Raw genomic sequence first — 15,771 nt, 5'->3', positions numbered from 1 at the left:
CCGGCTACGGGAGGGACTGGAGCCAACCTTTTGGTGACACAGTCCCCGCAGGGAAACCGGACCCGCTGGCGAGCCGAAGGCATGCGTCAGCTGTTCACAGCTCCTTCCTCCCCCATTTTTCACAGCTTAAGCATTTGGCCGGCACCTCCATCCACTCACACGGCAAGCCCTCTCGCCTTCCGATCCCTTCCCCATCTCCAGCAGATTTTTATCACCTTGGAAAAGGGGTTTTCAATCTGTGCGGGTGACCTTGCCTTACCTCCTCCCCTTTCTTAGTCAGGGAAAGGGGCTCCCAGACTCTCACACCTCCTGTTCTCCCAATTACCCAGATCTGGGGTGCTTGTTTTCTTAAGGTGCATGCCACCTTCGTTTCACTTAATTAAAAAGCACTGTTGACACTCTTTCCACATTTCCGTTTTGTCCGCTTAGAAACACCTGCTGCTTTATTTGGGACAACATAAACCGCAGTTCGTTTGGAGGACAGGCTCCCCGCGTCGTCAGTTTCGACGGCAGGGCGGCCAGCCCCTCGCAGGCTGCAGCGGATGGAGGTGCGATGGCGGCCGCCCCAGAACCACAGCCGGCCCCCGACGCGGGGCGTACCCCCTCGCCCCTTCCCACACCAACGCGAGGAAGGCAGCGCCGAGCACTCCCCCACGACAGCCCGGGGGCTGTTGCCGCAGCCCGGCTGGGACGTGGCCGGTTTACACACACACACCCCCGCTGCTGCCGCCGCGCTCCCCTCAGCGCCGTGGGCTCCCTGAGGGGCCGGCTCCCCCCCCCCCCCCGCCCCGTTCTAGACGCTTCCGCGCCCCCCGCCACCGCGGCGGCTCTTCCCGCCGGCGGCCCCCCCGCCCTCCGCCTCCCCGCCGCGCTCCTCCTTCTGCCGCATGCGCGGTGCGGTTCTGGCGGCGTCGGCCGGGGGAGCGCGGCCGCCGATCCCTTCGCGCAGGCGCGTAGCGTCCCGCCGGTGGGCTGTTCCGTCGCCGCGCCTCTCCCCCCCTCCGCCGGGGCGCATGCGCGGGCCGGCGGCGCTGGGGTTCCTTGTGTGCGCCCCCCCCCCCCCTCCGGCGCCCGCGCAGGCGCAGAGCGGTAACGGAGGGGGCGGTCGGGCGCGTTCCGTTGGCAGCAGCCGGTTCCTGTCAGCGGCGGCGGGTGGCGGCGCCCGGTCCTCGACGGCGAGCGGAGCCCCCCGGCCTGGCCCGACCCGGTCCGATTCGCGGCCCCGACGTGCGGAGCGCCGCGCTCTCGCCTGCCGGTGTCTCCCCTCCCCACCCCGGGGCGGCGGAGGTAGCAGCCCCCCCCCTCCCGGCCCGGCCCCCCCCTCCTCCCGCCGCTCCCCTCGCCCCTGCCGGGCCGCGGAGCTGCGATGCCCTCGGACTTCATCTCTCTGCTCAGCGCCGACCTCGACCTCGAGTCCCCCAAGTCCCTCTACTCCAAGGGTGAGTGTGGCACCGGGCCGGGGAGGCGGGGCCGCGGGGCGGGGGGGGGGGGGGGGGGCTGCGCCGCCGCCGCCGCCGAGCCCCGCGCCGTTAACCGTCGCTAACGGCCGGGCCGACCCCCCCCCCCCTCCCTTCCCCGCCTCCTCCTGGGGCCAGCGGGGAGCTTCGCCCGCCCCGAAGTCTGTCGTCTCGTCGTTGTTGTGTGTCCCGTCCCCCCCCCCCCCGCCGTCATCGTCGTCGTACCCCGCCGTGCCGGCGGCGGCGGCCTGCGGGCCGCACCTGGATGCTCGGCCGCCGGTACCCCGCCGCGAGGGGCCCCCGCGGTCGGCGCTGGGGTTGAGCCCGGGCTCCCCCGGCCGCATTCCTGGCCCGGCCGCGGCGGCCTCAAGAATGTGTCCCGACAGGTTCCTGCGCTCGGGGCCCGGCGGCGGCCCCCGCGGGAGCGGCGTCGCGGCGGGGGGCTGCGCGCCCGCCCCGCGGGGCTCCCTCCCTCCCTCCCTTTCTCCCTACCGGTACCGGGAATGCGGCCCTGTTTACCTCACCGTTCGGCGGCGCATCCGCGGGGATGCGGGCCGAGCCCCCCCGGAGCCCGGCGCAGCCCGGGGCGGAGGGGGGGACGACGACGGATGCCTGGGCCTGGAGTTAGGAACGAGAAGTAATGGGGCACGGGGAATACGGGCGGCTGGAGGTATCCCAAAATCTGCTCGTTAAAGTTTTTCGGAAAAGGGTTTCCGTGGAAGAAGAGGCCTCGGAGAGGATGTGAACGTTCTGATTTGGGTTAGAAACTGGCAAAAAGCCCGAGCAGCGGAGGGCTGGTTTTCAGCACGGCGGTGGGTTGCGGTACCGGTACCAGGGAGTGCAGACCATCTCCCGGCGTTTACCCCGTCGGTGGGGGTCTTGGGGGGGGGGGGGGGGGCGTAAATCGGCGTCATCGGCCCGTGGGAAGTGAGGCCAAGAGAGAATGCAGGGAATGCTGAAAGTAAACGAACGGAACGCCTGTTTTCATAATAGCAGAATTTTAGTTTTGACAAGTGGACAGTAATAAGGAGATGTGTGTTAGGGCAAATCTTGCCTACTACGCGAGTTCTTAGCTCCTTTTCTCTTATTTAAAAGACTTGAAAGTCACTACCAGTAGTTTGTTGAACACATCTGCCCACAGTACAACTGGCATGGGGAGCACTGTTGGGGGTGTATGACAAAAGAAATTTTAATGTTTTTTATTACCCTGAAGTGAAGGTAGCTAATCAGAATCTAATATTGTTACAGGAAAGATTAAACTTTTTTAGAATTTTTGGAACTAATTGTAATATGCTCATTAACTCTCAGTTGTGTGTCGTTAGTGGTGAAGCTAAAAGAAAAAGACTTTAATGAGTCAAAGCACATCTTTAAAGCTCTCCAACTGCTCTAAGTCATTGTCTCACTGTTCTGTAGAGATCTTAAAGTTATCACCAGTGTATAACAGTTTGTAAAATTTTTAAAGATGTTACTACAAGGGTTTAAGGCTCTCCTGTTATCTAACATGTAGGTATTCCAATTGGTTTCAGCCCTAGTGAGGGCAATAAAAGGGAAAGAGTATTTTGAAACAGGGCAGTTCTAATTAAAAAAAAATAAAGGTGATAAAACCCCATAAAAATTATCATTTATCATACTGGATATTTGAAAAGTGCGCACTGTTAAAGTAATTGGGAAAACGTTTAAAATAAAAAAGGTTCCATGTAAGTTGTGAAATCTCTTCAAGGACTCAACTGAGCAGAACTTGTGAACTCGCCAATCTTACTGTGAATTCTCAAAATTTTTTATATTTAATGGAATGGTTGAGTGTCTGTTTCATGTAGGAAAAGGATCTTCCACTGATTAATCAAGAGTGTATTTTTTCTTCTGGTGGTGTTGATGTGGGTTCAGAGCTAGAAAGTGTCCAGAGAAGGTTGTTTGATGCTTAGGAGTGGCCATAATGAGCTTCGTGATCCAAACAAGATGGCATATGATAGAAGTGTATAAAGCAGTGAATGGTTATAAAGAGGTTAAAGCAAGGTTTGCTTTTCATATTTTGTCATAATAAAAGATCAAGGAGATGTTGAAATGCAATTTAATTTAAATTAAAATTTAGAACAAATGAATATACTTTTACAGAATGAATAATTAAGTGTTCCTCTTTGCCGTGAGGTATATTAGTACCATTTTTAGCTGGATTTAGGAAAAGGTATTAGTGGTTATCTGATTAATCAGAACATGCTTCAGTGTGCTTTTTTTTTTTTTTTTCCTAGATAGATAACAGATAAACTTATCCTGTGGACAAATGCTCTGGATCAGAGTATGAATACAACTGATGAGATAAAGGGAAAGGTCTGAACACAGTGAGAAAGCCACAAATATGCATTTGTGATGAGGGTGTGTTAGGAGCATGTAGTTTCTCGTAACTGGTCTCCTTTTAGAAATGCAGCTACCCTGCAGTTTGGAATCTGACTCCCAAATTGAATTGGGGCCAGTAACTTTTCCTCTGAATTGCATTCCTGTGTGCGCGTTGGGATAGCTGCGGTTTAATGATACCGGTCTTGTAACTTTGTCGTTGATGATCACTGTGATGTTTTGGAAATACAGAGATTACGAAGGTGAGAGAAGCTGTAAGATTGGGGTGGTCTTGGGAGTAACTGAGGTTTTCTAACATACAAACTTTAGTTTATTAAAATTAAAGTAGATTATTAGTGTGCTGATTAAAATGTACTTGCCTGCTCTTCAAAGTGAAGTTATATTTGAAAACCCAGTGAATCAAGACGTAGCTTACGCTAGTGCAATTTTTTTATGGTAGATTTTGTCCAGTTCCCTGGACAGACCGAGTTATGTCATCGGTCTGTCCCCGCGCTATGTGTTAAAGTTTTGGCTTGCATGGCCATTTCAGTTAAGGTTGTTGTTGTTCATATTCCTTTAAAAAAGTTAAGCAGAACTTCTAAAAGCACACAGACCTAAGGTGAAATGGCAACACAGACAAAGGGAGAGTTGTTAATTTAAAATTTGATCTGATAATTTGAGTTATTTCTTTTCATTTATGCGTAGCTTGGGAAAGAAAATATTTTTCTTTGAGTACCTCAATACTTTATCTTCCAGTTTTTACTCTTGTAGGTGTGGTTTCATGAGCAGTTCCAGCCAGTATGAATTCCCACTTGCTGAGTTAAAGGAGTCTTGTCCCCTATCTTTTCTTTGCTGCTCTGCTCATGCCAACGCTTACGTGGCCATGCAGTGAACTGGATTGGGGAACTGATCATGTTAAAATTAACTCAGCTTTTCCCTTATTCCTCCTCAACCCTGCCCCCCAACAACAAAAAGGAAAAGGGGAAGAGAAATGTTGATTTTTTAACTAGGTGAGTATCCTGGTCGTGTTTGCTGTGGGCCTTTGTGAATGGCTTGTGCTGACTCAAGGAAAGGACATGTGAAAACTAGCAGTGGGGAAGGGTGGGACTATTTCTTTCAGCAGCAGTGCCAGCTTATATTGGCTTAAAATGATAGTGAAACTGTACTTAAGTTGCAGCCCTCTGGAATATGACTGGTTATAGCTGTTAAAAACAAGAGGAAAGCAAAGTGTTGATTCCAAGGCCTGTTGCTGAAGCTCATCCCTGTAGATCCTGAGGAACTGACCTGTGCTAAGGACTAAACCCCATCTTTTTGTGTATAATCAATATTAAAAAAGGTATATGCTTTGTAACCATTGCAGATGGATGGTATCTCCTAATACGAAGATAATAGAGATATACAGAAATGCATGCATTTTTGAATGCTGAAAATGTTTAGAATGTAATAGGTTTAATTCCCATCTTTACATAACATACTGTCCTTTTTGAAATAAAACAACCCAAATGTGCATACAAATTAGTAATGTAGTAGAAGAATCACTGGAGCATAAAACCTAAAACCTTGAGGCTAGTTGTTCTGTGGTTGAATATTGTATGCAACATTCAAATATAGTAAAGTTAGCTGTTCATTGTAGACAGGAAGAGGTGAAAAACTGTGATTAAAGCAGTTCATCAAATGTCAGGTACTAAATCTGAACTGATTAAATGTGTGATTAAGTTAGCTAATACATGCCTTTTGAACAATTACAAAGTAACGTGTGTGTACTAATAAAGTTGCATTTTTGCACTGCAGCAAGTATCATCAGAACTTTAGAACTTTATATTCATGTGCCCCCGCCCTGATTTTGCTTTACGCAGCTCAGTAACTGTAGAACTGTGAGACTTTCTGGAACTTGGAAGCAACAAGAAAAATGTTAGTAGTCTCTTAAATAGCTCTTTTGCCCTAAAAATGTCATATAGTCAAAACTCAGTTTTCCTCCATGCTTAAATGTTAAATGATGGTAATCTACTTGTGTTTACTGATAATTGTTGATACAACATGTGGGTTTTGGTGAATTTTTTTTTTTTCCTACCAAAACTTTTTTCTTTCCATGATCCAAGGGATAACTCCAATAAGACAGTGACTGAATTATCAAAGAGGGGTGGAACAGATGCTTTATAAAAATAGTAAGAGCCTGCTCTTAGTTTTGAACTTTAGAACTAGTACTAGCAGTTTTTAGGAATAGAAATAATACTTAGCTTCTTTTTGTAATAATACTTAACTTCTTTTTGTAGCTCACAGAAGGTGCCATGCTGGACAAGCAGTGCTGGGTGTTATGTGAGGGATGGACTGCATACATCTGCCTGTTGCAGCTCTTCCAGCTGCCCCTGGGACATTGTGACTTAAGTGAACTGAAAGGGATTCTACCAAAGTTCCTTAAATTCTGCGTCAGACTTGTAAATGTCCATTTCTACTTTGAATCTTACCAGTTTATTGGCTTTAAAAAACAAAACTATGGAATGTGTTGCTGCAAGATGATCATGTGTGGTGCTGGGGGTAGGGGGGAGGATTTTGAATTCACAGCTTTTCACACCGTAATTTGAATATTCCAGTGACAGAGCTGTTTAAACAGACCTTTTTCCCCTGCCGTCTGTTCTCACCCATGTACTGTTCTCTGAATTGTGCCAGCACAATTGTTTTTTGTGGCTGCAAGATGAATAGGATTGGGAAACCAATCTAGAATGAGTATATTGTACTTTCGATAGGATTTTCTAACGCTGTTCTGCTCCCTAGTCTAGTTTACTCTGCAGCTGCACAAGTAGTGGTATCAAGACAAGAAAGGGGGTATCGAGGACTGGGATTGAATGGTAGAGGAGGTAGCAGATGAGGTAGAACTGCTAAACTGGCTCAGCCATGGAAAGAAATGCCCCTCACGTCATGCCTTCTGTTGCATTTACTGTGCCTGTGCTCTTGTGCCGAGACCAGGAAAGCCAGGCTTCCTGCCTGGGCTGGTTTCTTGGGGATCGGTGAGGGAATCCACTTCTGGAGCTCGGGAAGCCGGGCAGGATGCTGTGGCACCTCTCCTGCTGCAGCTGTGGATGGAAGAGTGTGAGGCTGTGTTCCTGCCTTAGGTTCTCCTTTGCTGCCTGTTTGTATCTGAGTGTAAATGTGTGGTGTGGATTAAGAAGTAGGGGAAATGAAGATGGATTAAGTAAGCTTTTTCTTTAGTTCTAAGACTAGTTGGATTTTTTTCATTGTCAATTTTACTCATTTTGGATACTTTATGTAGTTCCATGAAAGTTGTAGATTTTTTTTCTATTGCAGAATCTCCATACATTGCCCAATTCTCTTGTCCTATTTAAATTTAGATATTCAAAGAAACCATAATTGGAGAGAATATATTTCAGTCCCGTGGAAGGATTTGAGTATTGCAATGAGGAGCTTGGATTGGACTTGATTTAGTGAGACCTCGGCATGAGCATGGCAAGTGTTGCAGTGATCCGTTTCACAAGGCAATGGGCTCTGCTGCTTTGTCAGCTGGGCTTGCTCCTGGAGGAGGGCTGCTGTTGAAGCCTGCAGGCCGTGAATGTGTGGTTACCTGCGATCAGATGTGTTGGGTTCAGACTTCTTCCACTTGCAAAGTCAAATGGGTACATTTTATTACATTGTCTTTTAATCCAGCAATGTTGGGGGGTTCTGAGGGACTTAGAGGTTGGAATACTGTCTTGAGTTATTGTGCAGATAATTTCTCATTGTGGGTATGCTTTAGAGGAAGACACTCTTCCCCAATACTTTCTTTCCTCCCACCTTAGTCTTTCTTTTTTTGATTCATTGTATTCTTCGTTGACGAAAGGTTATGCCACTCGGCATCTCTTATACTTTGTTCTGGAAAGTTCCTTCTGCAGTTTTAACACTTGCTTTAATAGAGATCTGAAAATTTTTAGAATATGAAAATATTAGGAGTTAAGAGTACTTGTGCTTCAATTAGTTCAGGACCTGCATATTTGAAATAACTTTGTAGCTGCTCATAAGTGGAATCTATAGCATACTGTTGTTTAGTATAGTCAAGAAGTAAATTTTTTATCATGTGTTTCCTAGATTGCAGATTAACATTTTTCAATTCTTGTGAAGCATCTGGTCTTTGTAAGTTTTCAACAGCATAGTTAACCTTTTAGGGTCTGTTGACTAAAAATCATTGTCAGCCTGGAGCCTTGATCTGATTTTTGCACCGGGACACAGATTACTTAGTTTTACGTGGAAATGTACTACTTTTGAGTTGGAGAAAATGGAGGAGAAGTAATGCTTTCTTTCATACAAAAAGGCAATGGCCTGAACTCATTCTGAAGTTTAGGTACGCTGCTAAACCCTAGCAGGAATTGATGAGGGGCCAAAGTGCAGGTGAAGTAAGGTATGTGGTCATGTCTTTGCAGTTTATCGCGTTTGTTATCTTCTCTGTGTTTATGTAAAGAGTAAACTGATGAGATTGAATGAATATTCAGACAGGTTTTGGCTTTCTCATCAGCAAGTACAGCAATTATTTTAGGAACTGACTGAAACAAACTCTCAGATCTAACTTTGAACAGTGGTGTGACAGCAGATTCTAATCGGCACGTAGTAAAATCTTAAGTAACTGCTATTTCCAAAAGCATGCAGTGCTTTAGCAGTGTTTGAAATGTGAATGCTCAACATCAGTTATGTTATGTTATTAACTCATGTAGTTGTTAGTGAACTGTATAGTGAATATCACCGCACCAGATTAAGAGGAATGTTTGCACTATTTACATAAATACGCTTTGAAGAATCGTTCTCCAATTCCCCTTGATTACTTGTCCCTCCAGCAGTTGGAAAGGTTTTACAGTTGCTTTGTAAATAATAAGAATGAATTTCAGGTCACTTTACAAAGTTTATAAAACTAACGCTATATGCCAAAGTAATGCAAAGTTTTGATACTAAAAGCAGATTTGAGTTGTGGTGAAGTTCAGGCTGTTTGGCGAACAAAAGGAAGTTGGATAGCAGTTCCTATTAATGCCCAGACAAGATGAAGCATATAGGAATGAAAGAGATTTAAAGACAGTAATAAAAAGTTTTCAAATGTTGGAGTTCCACTTCTGTTCAGAAAACCTGATATTACAAGCTAGTTGTTTCAGTCTCTCATTGTCTAGAAGCCTGATTTTTTTTTTTTTTTAATGGATTCACTCAGCAGCAGAATCTGTAAGTTTTGATAGTAGCACTACAGAGTGATTGGAAAATAATAAGCTGCAGAGTTCAGTAGCTACTGTTCCCTATGACAGTTTCTGTTTTCTTGTGCATAGGGGAACATGACCTACTAATGTGACTATTAACTGATAGTGGTCATGCAAGCTGCTTTGTAAAGTGGGGCAGGAAGATGCGAGTTGTAAGTGACGATCTGCCTCCATTAAAATTACATTCCGCTTCCCTCACTCAGTGCTTGTCTCAGAGAGTGTTGATGGCAGCAGCGGCTCCTTCTGCAGGCCGTAGCAGAGCTTGTGCCAAGCAGCACCGCATATCTATACGTTTGAGTAACACGAGTCCCACTAACAACACGTTTCACAATTTGGGTATATCTCCCTTTGCTGTGAGGTTCCTTTGTATGTATGTGTGTATATGCTTAACTATTTGGGGTATAACAGGAGTATCTAGAATCTTATTCAGTTATTTTGACTCTTGGTTAGTTTTTGGATTCAGCAAGAAATTCCACAGTCCGATCGTATACTCGGTGAAGAAATATTTCTTGTCTTCCATTTCAAGTTTACTCTCTCTTCAGTTTAATGTTAGGAGGTCTCATGGTTTAAAATATTTGAGTATGTTTTTTGTTTCTTAGGGGGGAAAAAAGGTGGCTTAGCTTGGAATATGTATTCCTGTTAAAGCAGACTTACTGAGGAACTTATAATTACAGTTCCTGGTAGTCTTCTTTATATCTCGTAAGTAAATGCTACAGACCCCAGGAATCTGATTTACGTTAAACTTCTGAAAAGAATCAGATGTCCCAGTTGTGCAGGGGGTGGGAGAGGACCAGGGTGAGTACTTCTGGAGGCAGCGCCAGGTCTCAGTCACGCTGTCACTGAGGTTGGCAGGGACGTCTTGAGATCATCTAATCCAAACCCCCTGCTCAAGCTGCGCCAGCCAGAGCAGTTTGCCTGGGACCAAGTCTAGTTGGGTTTTGACTGTCTTCATGGATGGAGACTCTACAACCTGTCTGGGCAACCTCTGCCAGTGTTTGGCTTCCTTTGTGGTTAAGATAATTAAGATGGAATTTAATGTGTTTTAATTGGTGCCTGTTGCCTTTTGTCCTGTTACTGGGCACTGCTGAGAAGAGCCTCTCATTCCCTCCCATCAGGTATTTCTACACATGGATAAGGCCCCCCTGAGCCTTCTCTTCCCAGGCTGAACAGTCCCAGCTCTCTCAGCTTCTCCTTGGGGGAAAGATGCTCCAGGCCTTTCATCTTCGTGGCCCTAAATGCCTGTCAGTTTGTGAGTTCTGAACAGCTTTTACTATTGTTGGGACGTTTGTGAGTTCCCACATCAGAAATTCTCATGTCTAGTGCTGTGTCGCAGTCATTTTCTTATTGGGGCACTAAGTCAGGTTTTTCCTCTTGAATATAGCAGTTTATTTTCCTGTACACCGAGATTTTGTATCCTATTATCAGTTTTGCTGAGGATATCCACCAGGTTTAAAACCTACTGGGAGGTGTGACAGCCATGTTACTCCCTTAAGAAAGGGGGTGACACTTGTTTATCAAGAGCGTGTTCCTTTGAAAGTGACTTTCTGGACATTCCTGGAGTTCTGTGCTCCAGGCACACTCAGCACGTTAGCAGTTTTAAACTCCTCTCTGCATTTGTTAGTGATAGAGAAAGAACTTGCATCATTTCTTGTAAGTATATTTGTGTGAGTGTGATCAGTGCCCGCCCTTAGCCTGTCTGCAGATTTCATTTGGGAGTAATCTTACTTTATTTTTCTTTTGGGGCATCTGAATTCTAGACAGAGCCATCTGCCTCGCCTTGAAACTTGAACCACACCTGGAATGGAGTTGCTCTTTAATCAGATGGGGAAATAATTTCGTTTCTTATTTTGTGACCTGAAAGGATTCAGCTTAAGCTTCAGTAATTCAGTTATTTGCTGCCACTTAAGCAAAAAAGGTGCTTTTGGAGGTGTGGTAGCAAGGAAGGGATTAGATTGTTTAGAGTAAATTTAAGTACTCCTTGCCGTGCAGGTATTTCAATCCATTAATACAATAGCAAAAGAATTCATTTAGGAAGATTACTGCCTTTCTGCACCTGAGCCAAGGAGTCTACAGGCTTTATTTTTACTGAATTCAGCTTTTAGACATAAAGGAAAGACAGCTGAAGTACTCTCAGCATTTAAAACAAACATTTTCTATAGTGGGATACTAGTTATCTGTTGAAGAAACTCTGAGTACAAGGTTTTTTTCCCCCCCTTTAGAAGTCCAGTAAGGAAAGACAACTTAATCGAGCTGAAGAGATCTTTAAGTATAACAGCATATGTGTTGTGGTTTAACCCCAGCCAGCAACTAAGCACCACGCAGCTGCTCGCTTACTTCCCTCCCACCCAGTAGGATGGGGGAGAGAATCGGGACAGAAACAAAAAAAGTAAAACTTGTGGGTTGAGGTAAGAACAGGTTAACAGGACAGAAAGGAAGAAACTAGTAATGATAATAATAACAATAGTAAAATGACAATAATAATAAAAGGATTGGAATATACAAAACAAGTGATGCACAATGCAATTGCTCACCACTTGCTGACTGATGCCCAGTTAGTTCCCGAGCAGTGATCTGCTCCCCCCAGGCCAACTCCCCCCAGTTTATATACTGGACATGATGTCACCTGGTATGGAATACCCCTGTGGCCAGTTTGGGTCAGCTGTCCTGGCTGTGTGCCCTCCCAACTTTTTGTGCCCCTCCAGCCTTCTTGCTGGCTGGGCATGAGAAGCTGAAAAATCCTTGACTTGGTATAAACACTACTTAGCAACAAGTGAAAACATCAGTGTGTTATCAACATTCTTCTCATACTGAACCCAAAACATAACACTATACCAGCTACTGGAAACAAAATTAACTCTATCCCAGCCGAAACCAGGACAGTATGACTTTTGAGAAACTGGTCATAGCAGACTATAATGACTCAGTTTATTGGGGAGTGGGGTGGGATAGTCCTAGACAAGGGATGTTGGAATCCTCAAAAGCTTTTGACAGGTACGCTTTATCCATCCAGATACGGTCTTTATCTACATGCTTGCCAATTATCCCCATGAACTCTAACCCTCAGTGAACTTATCTTCCGTTATATTTTCTTTCCTTGAATCAATGTCAAGCTTTAGCATATGCAAGGAGTTGCACAGTTTAACTGTAGGTACAAAACTAAAGAAGATTTGAATGAAGGGGAGAGGAGTACAAAAGCCATGAATGGTATAGCATAGATAAATAGGCCGTGCTTATTTATTATTTTCATGACTTCAGAGATAAGAGACACCTAATGCAACGTCCAGGCAGCAATTTAAAGCAAAAGACAGATTTTTTTTTTTTTTTTTTTTTTTTTTTTGTTCTTTTTTTTTTTTCTGTACACCATTTAATTACAGAAACAATTGACAGATGTTTTGGTTGGTGAAAGGATAAATGGTTCGAGAAGCTGTTACATTTGTAGATGGTATATCTATTTAGGGAAGCCCATAAACTAGGGAGTTAGTCTGTAGCCGATTGTCAGAGTTTGGAAGGTGGTATAATAGAAATGCTCTTTTAAACTTACTGGTTCTTCTAAGCCTTTCCCTATAGTTTGCTGCTATCAGAGAAAAGATGTGGGCTAATCAATACTTGGTTTGATTTGTTACGACCATCCTTAAGGTTTACATAACTTGGCAGTTCCAGAGCAGTTACACCACTGATTCTTTCATTGCTGTCTCCCTCCGATTCCATTGGGGTTTTAGCTCTGTAGTACAGAAAGGAATCTTTTATCCACATTTTGCCGTGAAATGGTTGGCTTAGGTTCCCGCTTGTCTCCTGAGAGTCATGTGTGAACATATTTGGAGAAGAACTTGCTTAATAGTTTGAAAACCTGTTTTTACAAACAACTTGCATCTTTATTTCCTTGAGGAATTTCTTCCAGGTGCAGTGTTTATCACACAGGTTTGCCTGTGGTTGAGGATGCACCTCATTAGTTGCATCTATGTTTATCTGCAGTCTAAGGGAGCCTTGGTGTGTATCAGCAGCACTGCTTGTTAGAAAGAACAAAGGGCTTGTAGATGTAGAGCCTGGGATGGGACTGTAGCACCTTGTGCTTGATGAAAGCTTGCTTTGAACAAAAGCTGTCCATAACACATGCTTCTGCTATGTCATTCAGGCTCACTAAAAGGATTTTATTTATAATCTTCTTTTTCCCTTTCCTCTTTTTTTCCAATTTCCGGCATGAGTGTGTTCAGAGTAGCTGCTGTTGGTGCTAAATGTGACAAAAAGCTGAGCCGGCAATCTGGGACTCGTGTGCCGTGCTCCGAGATGCCTTGTGACTGTAGGAAATGTGTGTGAAGCGTCCAGGCTGTCTCTCATTACTTTCAGTGTTTTTTAACATTGATGCAGTTTTAACTCCTAAGCTGGTATCTTGCAATACCAGAGAGAGAAGTTGGTGAGATACAAGAGTCTTGGGCTCCATTGCTCTCACACAACAAGTCTCTTTCACCTGATTGGTCAGTTTATTACAAGTTGTGTTACAGACGTCAGGCTTTCAGCAGAGCTTTCTTTTAGCTGTGCCAAGGAGTATTGTTTGTGAAACATTACTTCATGTTTGTTTTTAAAAATTATGTTTATTATCAAACATAGTACTTGAATTATAACTAGAAACCAAAATGATGGTAGGAAGCATAAATATTTCTCAGTTTTGGGGGTGACAAAAGAAAATGCCTTTTAATGTCAGTATCAATAAAATGAGTAGAGGGAGGAAGGCATGAAGATAGTTCGTGGGCTCAAGGTGCTAGACATCATTCTAGGAGTTACTAGGACATGTCAAGTCTCCTGAACATAGCCTCTACACCCAGGTTTATAATAAAATACTGAATCTGAGAGATGGTTGCAATGTATTGAAAGTGTCTGAATACCTGTATGCTTTTATTCTTCAAGGTCAAATATTGTGGTATAGCCTCAAAAGGAAAAAAAGCATGTATGTTTTTCATTGCTGGTGCGGCATTTCTTGTTCTACAGCAAATGTAAGAGATGGCAAAAATAACCTCATCAGAAAGAACTGCAAACCTGAAAAGGCTGAGAAACATTGTTCTGAGACAATAGTAAACTGAGGGTCAGGTGGACTTCTGTGTGTCTCTGAATTCGGATGGTGCATTGCGCCTACGGAACTAGCATAACTGGCTGGAGCACTTGATTACCTCTGTGTTTCTGGTGAACTTTGATTTTGAAACAATAGCAGTGTTTTAAGGTGGTTGATAAATAGCTATTCTTTGGTCATACTGTACTTGGGTTTCTTTGAGCATTTGAGAAATTAAGTCTTTGTAGTGACAGAATGTGAAGATGGGGAGAAAACCCAACTATCCTTAAAATTCAGTTTAGTATAGAATCACAAAGAAATGCCATTGTTATAACAACTGTATATAACAGTGTTGTATGGCAAAATGAGGTGGTTTGAATTCCTTAATTGAATTTTCATACCTATCATGTTTGGATTCTTTCCAAACATAAGCTTAGCTTGGTTTCCTGCACACTGGAAGACATGGCAACATTGGATTTATTTCTTTTTTAATTCTTAAGGTATTGTGAACGGATTGATTTTTTTTTTTTTTTAATTTCTTCCCCCTCCCCTTTTGAGATGTTTATGTGAAAAATGTGCAACTTGAAATACTACTCCTCTTATGTGGTAAAGACTTTCAAATATGTTGCTGAAGGGTTTAACTGTTTAGCTGAGTGGTACCTTCTTGTGTTCATGTATGTGCAGTTCTGTCAGTCCTTAGCTGCTCTGCCTTGTCCACTATGGTATTCTAGCAGTATCTTTTGAGTTCTTGGGTTTTTGTCTGGAGTTTACAACTGCATAGGATAGACTTTTCAGTAAGTCATTACTGGTCCATTTCTTGAAGTGACAAGTACTAAATAATGTTGTTCTCTCTTTCTGAGATGTGTAAAATTGGATGCAAACAAGACACAGGATTTATACTGCCTGTCTACATTTATAAAAGTACTCTTTGAGCTGTGAATGGGGATGACTGAAACACAGCCAGGAAAGCTTTATTTGATATTTGGATGAATGCCATAAATAGAATTCAGCTAACACATGCCTTTGTCAGTTGTTGAAATTCAACTTTAAAAGGATTAATTTCTCAACCCTACCCTGCTGTGCAGAATCCTGAATATTGAGTTTAACAGCTTTTCTGAAGGTTAGTGGAATACTGCAGTAACTTTTGTTCAGTTATGAATTGCTTGCAAAATTACCTTTTTATTACTAGCATTTTTGGTACTAACACTTGTCCTTTAAAAAAAAATGCAAGAAGCAGCTTTTAGCTTTCATTTTTATTTTTAAGTACAAGAAATAATGATATTACAGTTGTGATAAAATTTTAATGACTGTGGTGGTTAATATATTGCTGATCATCTGCCCTTAAAATACAGGTGGCTGTCTTTCCAGCAAACTCTTCTCCACTAACATAGTATAATGTGCATTTCAGTGTTGGAGTAGCAGTATTTGCAGACAAGATTTGGATTTTACAGTGTCCAGTGCTATATCATCAACATGGAGTGCTCAGATCCTCTGCTGCTTCTTCAGAGCTGAGCTGCACCACCACAAACTCTTTAATCATAAAGTTTTCTGGTGCAGGCAGAACCGTGGCATCTGCCTTTCCCTATGTGCTCATGAATCGTGTTGATTTAGGGTTTGCTTCTTTTGTCTGAAGCCAGAGGGGACTGGAAGGAAGATTTTCTGTTTGGCTGTGTAAAACATCCTTGTATACACTGCAGTTCCTTTGAAAACCTGCCACTGTTGC

At 43.9% G+C, this 15,771-nt stretch overlaps 1 protein-coding gene across 3 annotated transcripts in view; it reads left to right on the top strand.

Moving 5' to 3' along the window:
* Window positions 1-1,119: 1,119 nt before the first annotated feature.
* NFAT5 (nuclear factor of activated T cells 5) overlaps window positions 1,120-15,771 on the top strand; it is a 77,286-nt gene continuing 62,634 nt past the window's right edge. The window contains exon 1 of one of the 3 annotated variants that reach the window (XM_041126081.1): window positions 1,120-1,439. In XM_041126081.1, coding sequence (XP_040982015.1) covers window positions 1,367-1,439 — 73 coding nt within the window. In that variant the 5' untranslated portion in view covers window positions 1,120-1,366. Of the gene's footprint in view, window positions 1,440-6,087; window positions 6,221-15,771 lie in introns of those variants that run through there. The other 2 variants (XM_030025451.2, XM_041126082.1) reach the window with 2 other exon arrangements.

The sequence above is a fragment of the Aquila chrysaetos genome, chromosome 9 (assembly GCF_900496995.4).
Source record: "Aquila chrysaetos chrysaetos chromosome 9, bAquChr1.4, whole genome shotgun sequence".
Taxonomy (NCBI): domain Eukaryota; kingdom Metazoa; phylum Chordata; class Aves; order Accipitriformes; family Accipitridae; genus Aquila; species Aquila chrysaetos.
Note: the sequence above shows the minus strand (reverse complement) of the source record. Positions and strands in the feature narration are given on the sequence as shown.